Here is a 13,421-nt window from a genome sequence, read left to right as displayed (position 1 = left end):
CTCTGTGATGTGCAACACATCCTTAATTGCTATAATCAAATAACGGATGGCTTTAGCCAATTTAGGCTGTAACTTTGCATCATCGTAATCGACACTGGAGTCAGAATCCATGTCGATAACTGTGTCAACAATTTGGGATAGTGGGCGCTTCTGAGAGCCTGACGGCCTCTGCGACATAGGATCAGGCACAGGTTGAGACCCTGACTGTCCTGAGGCTTCTGCTTTGTCTAACCTTTTATGTAAGGAATTAACATTATCATTTAAAACCTTCCACATATCCATCCAATCAGGTGTTGGCGCCGTCGGCGGAGACATCTCATTCATTTGCTCCCGCTCTGTTTCCACATAGCCTTCCTCGTCAAACATGTCGACACAAGCGTACCGACACACCACATACACATGGGATGCTCTTTTTTGAAGACAGTTCCCCCACAAGGCCCTTTGAAGAGACAGAGAGAGAGTATGCCAGCACACACCCCAGCACTATAAAACCCAGGAATCACACAGTAACTTAGTGTTAACCCAGTAGCCGCTGTAATAATGATTTTTGCGCCTAATTATGTGCCCCCCCCCTCTCTTTTTCACCCTCTTCTACCGTGTATCTGCAGGGGAGAGCCTGGGGAGCTTCCTCTCAGCGGAGCTGTGGAGAAAAAATGGCGCTGGTGAGTGCAGAGGAAGAAGCCCCGCCCCCTCAGCGGCGGGCTTCTGTCCCGCGTTTTTATACATTATGATGGCGGGGGCTCATACATATATACAGTGCCCAACTGTATATATGTCTACTTTTTGCCAAGAGGTCCTAATTGCTGCCCAGGGCGCCCCCCCCCCCCCCTGCGCCCTGCACCCTACAGTGACCGGAGTATGTGGGTGTAGTGTGGGAGCAATGGCGCACAGCTGCAGTGCTGTGCGCTACCTCAGTGAAGACTGGAGTCTTCTGCCGCCGATTTCGAAGTCTTCTTGCTTCTTTCACCGCCTTCTGTCTTCCGGCTCTGCGAGGGGGACGGCGGCGCGGCTCCGGGATCGGACGACAAAGGGTGAGATCCTGTGTACGATCCCTCTGGAGCTAATGGTGTCCAGTAGCCTAAGAAGCAGGACCTATCTTCAGAGAGTAGGGCTGCTTCTCTCCCCTCAGTCCCACGATGCAGGGAGTCAGTTGCCAGCAGAGCTCCCTGAAAATAAAAAAACCTAACAAAATACTTTCTTATAGCAAGCTCAGGAGAGCTCACTAAACAGCACCCAGCTCGTCCGGGCACAGATTCAAACTGAGGTCTGGAGGAGGGACATAGAGGGAGGAGCCAGAGCACACCAGAATACAAATTCTTTCTTAAAGTGCCCATGTCTCCTGCGGAGCCCGTCTATTCCCCATGGTCCTTACGGAGTCCCCAGCATCCACTAGGACGTTAGAGAAATAGCATTGTAGAGTATTTAGCAAGGTAGTCACTCTTATCTGCCATGAAAGTTGTTTTTCAGGATATACAAAACTAATAAGCCTTCAGATAGTGGGCCAAATGTATTAAGCCTGCGGCAGTGATTAAGCAGTAATAAAGCAGTGATAAGTGGAAGGTGATAACGCACCAATCAGCTCCTAACTGTCATTTTTCAAACCCGTAATGATTGGCTGGTGTGTTATAACCTTACAGTTATCACTGCTTTATCACTTCCCCAGGCTTAATACATCTGCCCCAATCTTTCTTTCCAGATGTTCATGAAATAACTTCAAAACATCCCATTTAAATCAACATGCATACAGTTACTTAACCTAAGGCCAAATAGAATACATTTCTTTTTTAGTTGTGAAGGAGACAGTAATTCATAAAATGTAGAGTAAATGTACAGTTCTGCAACTGGACTTTTCCACACAATGTCACAGAACTTTGTATGGGGGCATAGAACAGATGGCATCGCAGTGCAGCAAAAGTTAATGAGGAACAAATGTATTTGGACAGCATACATTAGAGTTTGTTAGTATGACACTAATTCATGCAAGAATTACTCTGACACGAATCCGAATGGACATTCAAACTGGATTGCCTAGCCCCAAAAGGCATGAATGAATATATCAATTATGCAGTATTCATTTAGTCACATAACCCTCAAACTGGATATCACTGCATTTATTCCACAATACCTACCCAAATTCCCATATATTCTCAATACACAATGCACGTTCCCCCTTCCCCATCTGCTCTAGACATTCATGACACATTATTTTCCAACTCCTTTCCCTCACTTTCCTCTTCTCATCTACTCACCAGACTCACCTCAAAGACATTTTTCAGGTTGAGTCAGCCCACACCGCAATGACCTTTGCACATATTAATATTCACATATTCTCTACTCCATATTACACCCTCTCCACAAAAAGGTTTTTTCCTAAATCCATTTTTTTAACACAGATCACATTATCCCCCATTATCCTTTCACCACGCCACGCTTTGATATATATCAACCTTACAATGGGGTTGTATCTGCACGCTCGCTATTTATTAGTGCAAAATTTGGAACACAATGCTCCAAGAATAACCCCTTATTAATTATAGGTATATACTATTAATGTCGGGGGTGCTACCAACTACAGCTGAGGTAAATAGACAAAGAAAAAGGAGAAAAAAGGCTGTATTGTTGATGCACAGGAATGAGAGTGACCTAATTGTCACTATATTTTCAAGAATTATCTAAAATTTAACTTTTATTGTAGTCAAATTAAAATAGTGTGACAATAACAAACACACAAACTACGAGTATAGACGAAACAGAGGTTAAAATCAAGACATGTACAACATATACAACAAACACCATTTATTACTGCAATCAGCACACAAACACTATCTGATGTAAGTAATGCACTGATAATTCTTGAAAATATAGTGACAATTAGGTCACTCTCATTCCTGTGCATCAACAATACAGCCTTTTTTCTCCTTTTTCTTTGTCTATATATCAACCTTATACAGATCAACAGGTCATAGAGATATAATTATCGGGATCTAAAAACAGTGGTAATTTTTAAGATTTATCATATATAAGCATAGGATCATTTGTGTGTTCCCTTTAACTAATTATCACCATCAGGCGCTTCGAAACTTACCTTTATATCTTTGATCTTTATTTATAGAAAGATAACAGGGTCATATTTAAGAATCATCGTATAAAAGCATGAGGACCCTTTGTGCGCTCCATTTAACTGATCATCGTTATTTGGCATTCCTAAACCTACCCTTATATACTGAACCTTATTTATATTTATTGTAAGACAAAAGGGACATCTCTGTCCCCTTCTTAAAGTCTCTGCATCCTGTAATATTCATAACCATTTACTAATTAATGTTTACCTTTTCAGTTATTTAAATTTTTCTAGGATTAGACAAACAGTCCTACTTATCACTGAGGATTGATCTCCGTCTACCGCGGTCGCCTAGCAACCGGTATACAGCAACCCACATGGACAGACGTGCTGAATACTAAACACAGCCCCCCTTTCCGGATGCGACGCCAATCACTGGGTCACCTAGCAACAGTAACACAGCAACCGACAACAGACGCGATGAACATCATCTATAGCCCTTCCCGCTTGTGATGCCGATGACGCGACTTCCGGACGGACGCGATCATGAGACCAGTGATGGAGAAGCGATGCTGATATCCGCCCCCCGTATAAGACACTGTATTATTTATAGACTGAGGACTATGCTCTAATTTGTGATAATGAACTCTCAGCATAAACATCAATACGGAAGTGACGTCAGTTACGTGACTTCCGGTCAGGAATCACTCCGCAATTACAATGACGCCCCTCCCACCCCCTTTTCCCCTCCCCCTTTTACTTTAAATACGGCAGCCTGTTTCAATGCCCTGAGGGCTAAAACACACTACCCGGCTTTTGCCGGCAGGGAAAAAATAAGAATTTACTTACCGATAATTCTATTTCTCGGAGTCCGTAGTGGATGCTGGGGTTCCTGAAAGGACCATGGGGAATAGCGGCTCCGCAGGAGACAGGGCACAAAAAGTAAAGCTTTAGGATCAGGTGGTGTGCACTGGCTCCTCCCCCTATGACCCTCCTCCAAGCCTCAGTTAGGTACTGTGCCCGGACGAGCGTACACAATAAGGACGGATTTATGAATCCCGGGTAAGACTCAAAGACTCATACCAGCCACACCAATCACACTGTACAACCTGTGATCTGAACCCAGTTAACAGTATGATAACAGCGGAGCCTCTGAAAAGATGGCTCACAACAATAATAACCCGATTTTTGTAACTATGTACAAGTAATGCAGATAATCCGCACTTGGGATGGGCGCCCAGCATCCACTACGGACTCCGAGAAATAGAATTATCGGTAAGTAAATTCTTATTTTCTCTATCGTCCTAGTGGATGCTGGGGTTCCTGAAAGGACCATGGGGATTATACCAAAGCTCCCAAACGGGCGGGAGAGTGCGGATGACTCTGCAGCACCGAATGAGAGAACTCCAGGTCCTCCTTAGCCAGGGTATCAAATTTGTAGGATTTTACAAACGTGTTTGCCCCTGACTAAATAGCCGCTCAGCAAAGTTGTAAAGCCGAGACCCCTCGGGCAGCCGCCCAAGATGAGCCCACCTTCCTTGTGGAATGGGCATTTACATATTTTGGCTGTGGCAGGCCTGCCACAGAATGTGCAAGCTGAATTGTATTACACATCCAACTAGCAAAAGTCTGCTTAAAAGCAAGAGCACCCAGTTTGTTGGGTGCATACAGGATAACAGCAAGTCAGTTTTCCTGACTCCAGCCGTCCTGGAACCTATATTTTCAGGGCCCTGACCACATCTAGTAACTTGGAGTCCTCCAAGTCCCTAGTAGGCGCAAGACACCACAATAAGCTGGTTCAGGTGAAACACTGACACCACCTTAGGGAGAGAACTGGGGACGAGTCCGCAGCTCTGCCCTGTCCGAATGGACAAACAGATATGGGCTTTTTTGAGAAAAAAAACACCAATTTGACACTCGCCTGGTCCAGGCCAGGTCCAAGAGCATGTTCACTTTTCATGTGAGATGCTTCAAATCCACAGATTTGACTGGTTTTAAACCAATGTGTTTTGAGGAATCCCAGAACTACGTTGAGATCCCACAGTGCCACTGGAGGCACAAAAGGGGGTTGTATATGCAATACTCCCTTGACAAACTTCTGGACTTCAGGAACTGAAGCCAATTCTTTCTGGAAGAAAAATCGACAGGGCCGAAATTTGAACCTTAATGGACCCCAATTTGAGGCCCATAGACACTCCTGTTTGCAAGAAATGCAGGAATCGACCGAGTTGAAATTTCTTCGTGGGGCCTTCCTGGCCTCACACCACGCAACATATTTTCGCCACATGTGGTGATAATGTTGTGCGGTCACCTCCTTTCTGGCTTTGACCAGGGTAGGAATGACCTCTTCCTGAATGCCTTTTCCCTTAGGATCCGGCGTTCCACCGCCATGCCGTCAAACGCAGCTGCGGTAAGTCTTGGAACAGACATGGTACTTGCTGAAACAAGTCCCTTCTTAGCGGCAGAGGCCATAAGTCCTCTGTGAGCATCTCTTGAAGTTCCGGGTACCAAGTCCTTCTTGGCCAATCCGGAGCCATGAGTATAGTTCTTACTCCTCTACGTCTTATAATTCTCAGTACCTTAGGTATGAAAAGCAGAGGATGGAACACATACACCGACTGGTACACCCACGGTGTTACCAGAACGTCCACAGCTATTGCCTGAGGGTCTCTTAACCTGGCGCAATACCTGTCCCGTTTTTTGTTCAGACGGGACGCCATCATGTCCACCTTTGGTAATTCCCAACGGTTTACAATTATGTGGAAAACTTCCCCATGAAGTTCCCACTCTGCCGGGTGGAGGTCGTGCCTACTGAGGAAGTCTGCTTCCCAGTTTCCATTCCCGGAATGAAACACTGCTGACAGTGCTATCACATGATTTTCCGCCCAGCGAAAAGTCCTTGCAGTTTTTGCCACTGCCCTCCTGCTTCTTGTGCCGCCCTGTCTATTTACGTGGGCGACTGCCGTGATGTTTTATCCCACTGGATCAATACCGGCTGACCTTGAAGCAGAGGTCTTGCTAAGCTTAGAGCATTATAAATTTACCCTTAGCTATATTTATGTGGAGAAAAATCTCCAGACTTGATCACACTCCCTGGAAATTTTTTCCTTGTGTGACTGCTCCCCAGCCTCTCGGGCTGGCCTCCGTGGTCACCAACATCCAAAACTGAATGCCGAATCTGCGGCCCTCTAGAAGATGAGCACTCTGTAACCACCACAGGAGAGACACCCTTGTCCTTGGATATAGGGTTATCCGCTGATGCATCTGAAGATGCGATCCGGACCATTTGTCCAGCAGATCCCACTGAAAAGTTCTTGCATGAAATCTGCCGACTGGAATTGCTTCGAAGGAAGTCACCATTTTTTTACCATGGCCCTTGTGCAATGATGCACTGATTTTAGGAGGTTCCTGACTAGCTCGGATAACTCCCTGGCTTTCTCTTCCGGGAGAAACACCTTTTTCTGGACTGTGTCCAGAATCATCCCTAAGCACAGGAGACTTGTTGTCGGGATCAGCTGCGATTTTGGAATCTTTAGAATCCACCCCTGCTGTTGTAACAGTATCCGAGATAGTGCTACTCCGACCTCCAACTGTTCCCTGGACTTTGCCCTTATCAGGAGATCGTCCAAGTAAGGGATAATTAAGACGCCTTTTCTTCGAAGAAGAACCATCATTTCGGCCATTACCTTGGTAAAGACCCGGGGTGCCGTAGACAATCCAAACGGCAGCGTCTGAAACTGATAGTGACAGTTCTGTACCACGAACCTGAGGTACCCTTAGTGATAAGGGCAAATTTGGGACATGGAGGTAAGCATCCCTGATGTCTCGGGACACCAGATAGTCCCCTTCTTCCCGGTTCGTTATCACTGCTCTGAGTGACTCCATCTTGATTTGAACCTTTGTAAGTGTTCAAATTTTTTTAGATTTAGAATAGGTCTCACCTAGCCTTCTGGCTTCAGTACCACAATATAGTGTGGAATAATACCCCTTTTCTTGTTGTAGGAGGGGTAATTTAATTATCACCTGCTGGGAATACAGCTCGTGAATTTTTTCCCATACTGCCTCCTTGTCGGAGGGAGACCTTGGTAAAGCAGCCTTCAGGAGCCTGCGCAGGGGAAACGTCTCGACATTCCAAACTGTACCCCTGGGATACTACTTGTAGGATCCAGGGGTCCTGTACGGTCTCAGCGTCATGCTGAGAGCTTGTCAGAAGCGGTGGAACGCTTCTGTTCCTGGGAATGGGCTGCCTGCTGCAGTCTTCTTCCCTTTCCTCTATCCCTGGGCAGATATGACTCTTATAGGGACGAAAGGACTGAAGCTGAAAAGACGGTGTCTTTTTCTGCAGAGATGTGACTTAGGGTAAAAACGGTGGATTTTCCAGCAGTTGCCGTGGCCACCAGGTCCGATGGACCGACCCCAAATAACTCCTCTTCCTTTATACGGCAATACACCTTTGTGCCGTTTGGAATCTGCATCACCTGACCACTGTCGTGTCCATAAACATCTTCTGGCAGATATGGACATCGCACTTACTCTTGATGCCAGAGTGCAAATATCCCTCTGTGCATCTCGCATATATAGAAATACATCCTTTAAATGCTCTATAGTCAATAAAACACTGTCCCTGTCAAGGGTATCAATATTTTTAGTCAGGGAATCCGACCAAGCCACCCCAGCTCTGCACATCCAGGCTGAGGCGATCGCTGGTCGCAGTATAACACCAGTATGTGTGTATATACTTTTTATGATATTTTTCCAGCCTCCTGTCAGCTGGCTCCTTGAGGACGGCCCTATCTATAGACGGTACCGCCACTTGTTCTGATAAGCGTGTGAGCGCCTTATCCACCCTAAGGGGTGTTTCCCAACGCGCCCTAACTTCTGGCGGGAAAGGGTATACCGCCCATATTTTCTATCGGGGGGAACCCACGCATCATCACACACTTCATTTAATTTATCTGATTCAGGAAAAACTACGGTAGTTTTTTCACATCCCACATAATACCCTCTTTTGTGGTACTTGTAGTATCAGAAATATGTAACACCTCCTTCATTGCCCTTAACGTGTGGCCCTAATAAGGAATACGTTTGTTTATTCACCGTCGACACTGGATTCAGTGTCCCTGTCTGTGTCTGTGTCGACCGACTAAAGTAAACGGGCGTTTTAAAACCCCTGACGGTGTTTTTGAGACGTCTGGACCGGTACTAATCGTTTGTCGGCCGTCTCATGTCGTCAACCGACCTTGGCGCGTGTTGACATTATCACGTAATTCCCTAAATAAGCCATCCATTCCGGTGTCGACTCCCTAGAGAGTGACATCACCATTACAGGCAATTGCTCCGCCTCCTCACCAACATCGTCCTCATACATGTCGACACACACGTACCGACACACAGCACACACACAGGGAATGCTCTGATAGAGGACAGGACCTATTAGCCCTTTGGAGAGACAGAGGGAGAGTTTGCCAGCACACACCAAAAACGCTATAATTATATAGGGACAACCTTATATAAGTGTTTTCCCTTATAGCATCTTTTTTATATATTTCTAACGCCAAATTAGTGCCCCCCCTCTCTGTTTTAACCCTGTTTCTGTAGTGCAGTGCAGGGGAGAGCCTGGGAGCCTTCCCTCCAGCCTTTCTGTGAGGGAAAATGGCGCTGTGTGCTGAGGAGATAGGCCCCGCCCCTTTTTCGGCGGCCTCGTCTCCCGCTCTTAACGGATTCTGGCAGGGGTTAAATATCTCCATATAGCCCCCGGAGGCTATATGTGAGGTATTTTTAGCCCAAAATAGGTTTTCATTGCCTCCCAGGGCGCCCCCCTCCCAGCGCCCTGCACCCTCAGTGACTGCCGTGTGAAGTGTGCTGAGAGGAAATGGCGCACAGCTGCAGTGCTGTGCGCTACCTTAAGAAGACTGAGGAGTCTTCATGCCGCCGATTCTGGACCTTCTTCTTGTTTCAGCATCTGCAAGGGGGCCGGCGGCGAGGCTCCGGTGACCATCCAGGCTGTACCTGTGATCGTCCCTCTGGAGCTAATGTCCAGTAGCCAAAGAAGCCAATCCATCCTGCACGCAGGTGAGTTCACTTCTTCTCCCCTAAGTCCCTCGTTGCAGTGATCCTGTTGCCAGCAGGACTCACTGTAAAATAAAAAACCTAAGCTAAACTTTTCTAAGCAGCTCTTTAGGAGAGCCACCTAGATTGCACCCTTCTCGGCCGGGCACAAAAATCTAACTGAGGCTTGGAGGAGGGTCATAGGGGGAGGAGCCAGTGCACACCACCTGATCCTAAAGCTTTACTTTTTGTGCCCTGTCTCCTGCGGAGCCGCTATTCCCCATGGTCCTTTCAGGAACCCCAGCATCCACTAGGACGATAGAGAAAGCCGGATGGCTTTTTCCCGTGCCGGCATTGTAATGAACAGTGTGAGGTGTAGTGTCCTTACACACTGCACGGCCCCGGCCCGGCTGCCGGGTTGCAGCCGGAACGATCCACTGGAAGGTCCGGCTGCCGGGCCGGCGCCGGGCCATCTTTGCAGCCAGTAAACCGTGTGTGTGAAGGGGAGCTTTCACACACAACGGTTTTTTCCCGAGCCGTGTCTAACGCTGCGCATGCGCACAGCATCACACACAGCTCAAAGCCGTCCTGTGTGACAGACTCTGCCGGTTTCTCCCGGATGGCAAAAAGCCGGACAAAGTTTGTCCGGCTTTTTGCCATCCGGGAGAAACCGGCCAGTGTGTTACAGCCCTGACACAGTGAACAAGCCACCCCGGTGAAACGGCCGTCTGTGCTCAGTGGTGCTGAACCGTGCACAGTTCAGCCCACTTCCTAGTATCTCCTGGTATCGTGTATGTCCATTTGGACCTTTCTAATTAATTAATTATTTCTATATATTGAATTTCTGGTTGCTGCGGGGATCCTAAAATCTCCAGATTTCTGTTGTCATTATATTGTATTATTTGTAAAGCTTTTTCTCTTTTACTCATCAGTATTTCAGTGAAATTACATTTTAGATTTTTGCTACTGAATGCTTTTCAAGCCTGATCATGTTTACATATTTATTTAATATCTACGATTAATCACGAGTCAAGTAACTCCTTGTAATAATTTTTTTCAATTTATCAGCAACTTGCAAATTGTAATTTAACAAATGCAACCTCTTGCTATTTCTGACTATCTGTCTCCTGTAATGTCCAAACTTCAATTAATATGCTGGCTTTAAGTGCACCTATGGCACCTAATCTTTTTTCAATAGGTGAGTTTAGCCCACCCCTCTCATCTACTGTCCGCTATAATTTTATATGACATTAGACAGCAGAAGGTGGAGCCCTTATCCTATTCTCCATACCATCTTATAAACTCAGTACTCTCTCATTCAGATGCCAGACTACTCCCTGCAACGCTTTTCAGTATCAGAGAATCTGTGCTACTAACTGGACAGCAGAAGTACTCTTAGTGCATGTCAACAACCACACTCTCATTTGTTCTATATCGGTCTAATTACTGCCACATTTCACCAGCTACGCCCAATCTCATCTGATCTTGGAAGCTAAGCGGTGACAAGCCTGATTAGTACCCAGACGGCCGACCTCTAGGGAATATCTGGTGCAGTAAATACAACTCCATATTCATTAACAAACAGCAGAAGTGTTGGAGCAACCCTTGACTCCCACTATTTTTATCTATTGTGTGATCTTTCTACTTACATCCTTTTGGCAACTCTGATCTTCACTATTCTTTCCAATGAATAATTCGTATAAGTCTATCTTTTCTCTATCTTTAGGATCTACTACGTAGCAAACCAGCACTTACCAGGAGTTTTCCAGCAATAAATAGGCACTTAGAATTGATTTACACTATAATTATCTTTATCTGTGCCCATGTCATGATCATCTTCATTTATTGATACTCATTAGGTACTCCAATGTTTTCAATATTTTCACCTTAGGTGCCTCAAATTTATGATTATATTATTTCACGAGATGTTATTTTCCTGTGCAGATTTTTCTGTATCTATTTTTCTTATATTGAATTAAATTAAAAGCTAAGTTTTAATAAATTCATAAATTCAAGTGTGCCCCAACACAGAGTCATTCTTTTTTCTTTCTATATATAAAACTAATTCATGTTACAAGCACACTGAAAAGGTAAAGCAATAGGACCATACGGAGAGCAATCTCAAAAGTAGACTGTACATTATTTACTTAAAGAGTACATTAAAAAAACACACAAGAAACACTGCAAAGAATACAAGATGCATCCATTTCATGTCAGAATGTTTACACAAATGAACGTATTCATATACTGTAAATCCACAAATGCCAAGATGATGATTGTTAAAGCATCCAGAGTCAAAAGAAAAATAATGACAAAACTATTTTTGTTTGCATTTGTGGTAATGCATTCAATTTCTATGCCTCTACAAGCTTTAATATTCAGGCATTACTGATCTTTAATCCAATTCGTTATTAAATAATACTAACAGTATATGACATACCCGAGTGTGACATGAAGTTCTTCTGCTTGTAACACAGATCCCGTCAGAGGCTGAACATGAACTAACTCACCAGGCTTCACCTTAAGATTTTTCTGAGCTGTCAAACTTAAACCGACCTTCCCAGAAGGAAAACTACTGACAGGCCACGCAGTGCATACCTGGTGAGGAAGCAGAACATAAAACTATGACATATACCTCTGCAAACCAATAACTTAGGACAGGAGAAACAATACTTGCTTTAAATACACTAGCCATCTTCACAGTGGAGGCATTCCCACTATATTGCTTCGCGGAGTGGAAATTACTGAAATCAGCATATTTTATTGTAAGCTCGCATGTGCAGCGACCTCTTCCCTCATATGAGTTTTCTTTCATCACTTATACCATCAGCTACTCCTTACAATTGCACCAAAGAGATCTCACAGTATATGTCCCTGATATCTGCAGTGTCGCATTTTATCTGTAAGTGTATGCCCAGCATTAGTGATGCCATGTGGTGAGATGAGCGACTACATGGCAAGCTCTGGGCCTCCAATTTGCCAGTTGTCCTCACTAAGGTAAGTCTATCTTAATATAGATCTTAATGCATTTTACATCACCCGTGTATGATAAATTAGTAGGGAACTTACAATAGTTTTAGCTGCTTTGGCTTAGACTTAATTTATTGTTTTTAAACTTCTTTTTGGTACTTCACTTGCAATTACTTTATGTGAGGAACCCCGATGACCTCCACAGATTTAGCAGAGAAATAACTTTCATTTCATGTACAAATATGTGTACTGTACTAGTGTAATCACAAAATATCACATTAAAATGTATGGGGTATATTTACTAAGCTTCTATAAACAAAAAATGAGGTGTTGCCCATAGCAAAAAAATCAGGTTCCAGCTAACATTTAAATAATACAATCTAGAAAACGAGAGCTAGAATCTGATTGGCTGCCATCAATGGTCGATGGCAGGTGCCCAACTTTGAAAAACCATTGATGGTTTAACCTGCAATGGTTCGTGGCTGTGCATGCACAAAGGAAGTAGACCCGGAAAACAAACACCCACCCACTAAGGACAAATGCCATCATCCCCCACCATTATTGCTAAATTCATCCACCATCAGCCACTGATGGACAATCCTACAGTAAACTAATTTTATCTGACATTTAATGTATACCTCTTGTCTTCCATCTGCGCTGGTAAGTAGAGCAGGACGTCCAATACACAGATCAGCTGATTTCATACTGTTCAGTCCTATCTGTAGGAAAGAGCCTCTGTAAGCCTTTGGTACCTTGTCTTCCACTAATGGAGTAAAAAAACAAACAAAGCTCCAATAATTATGGGATACAGGGAAAGCGGAGCTGTACTTGTACTAGACATGTCTCTTCCACAAGGCAAATGTTCTATAGGCTGAACTGATAACCATGATAAAGTCATATGAAATTCACTAGGAACCAGTACCTCATAAATATTGGCCAGGCTGTGTGTAAGCGATATCACCAGTTCCCAGTAAATCGGCTGCATATAGGTTCTGCCCAAAAGATAGCGGCTTTAGTGATCAATGTCTAAATATATTTTCTTGTGATCATGTCTATACCTGTTTTTCGCAATAATGAGTAACCATTTCATCAGCCCCCATTAATGTATTCTGGTTACAGAAGTGGTATATTAATTACATTTATGCAATAATTTGTAGTGCACCACCAACAGATCTTTGGTTTTTCCATATATGTTTAGAAGCATATGGTATTTGCCTCCTATTCCTTAGAGCAGGCATGTCCAAACTGCGGCCCTCCAGCTGTTGAGAAACTACACATCCCAGCATGCCCTGACACAGCTTTAGCATTCACTGACAGCAAAACTGTGTTAGGGCATGCTGGG

At 44.5% G+C, this 13,421-nt stretch overlaps 1 protein-coding gene and 1 pseudogene across 5 annotated transcripts in view; one reads left to right on the top strand and one right to left on the bottom strand.

Moving 5' to 3' along the window:
* AFG2A (AFG2 AAA ATPase homolog A) overlaps positions 1-13,421 on the bottom strand; it is a 963,796-nt gene that overhangs the window by 896,149 nt on the left and 54,226 nt on the right. For all 5 annotated transcript variants that reach the window (XM_063920291.1, XM_063920292.1, XM_063920294.1 and 2 more), the window contains exons 2-3: positions 12,718-12,842; positions 11,550-11,707 (exon numbers count right to left, since the gene is read on the bottom strand). In XM_063920291.1, the coding sequence (XP_063776361.1) occupies positions 11,550-11,707; positions 12,718-12,842 (283 nt within the window). The remainder of the gene's footprint in view (positions 1-11,549; positions 11,708-12,717; positions 12,843-13,421) is intronic.
* LOC134941151 (5S ribosomal RNA) lies at positions 10,551-10,669 on the top strand (annotated as a pseudogene).

The sequence above is a fragment of the Pseudophryne corroboree genome, chromosome 1, assembly GCF_028390025.1.
Source record: "Pseudophryne corroboree isolate aPseCor3 chromosome 1, aPseCor3.hap2, whole genome shotgun sequence".
In the NCBI taxonomy this organism is placed as follows: domain Eukaryota; kingdom Metazoa; phylum Chordata; class Amphibia; order Anura; family Myobatrachidae; genus Pseudophryne; species Pseudophryne corroboree.
The sequence above is the reverse complement of the archived record's forward strand: the minus strand, read 5'-3'. Positions and strand labels throughout refer to the sequence as shown.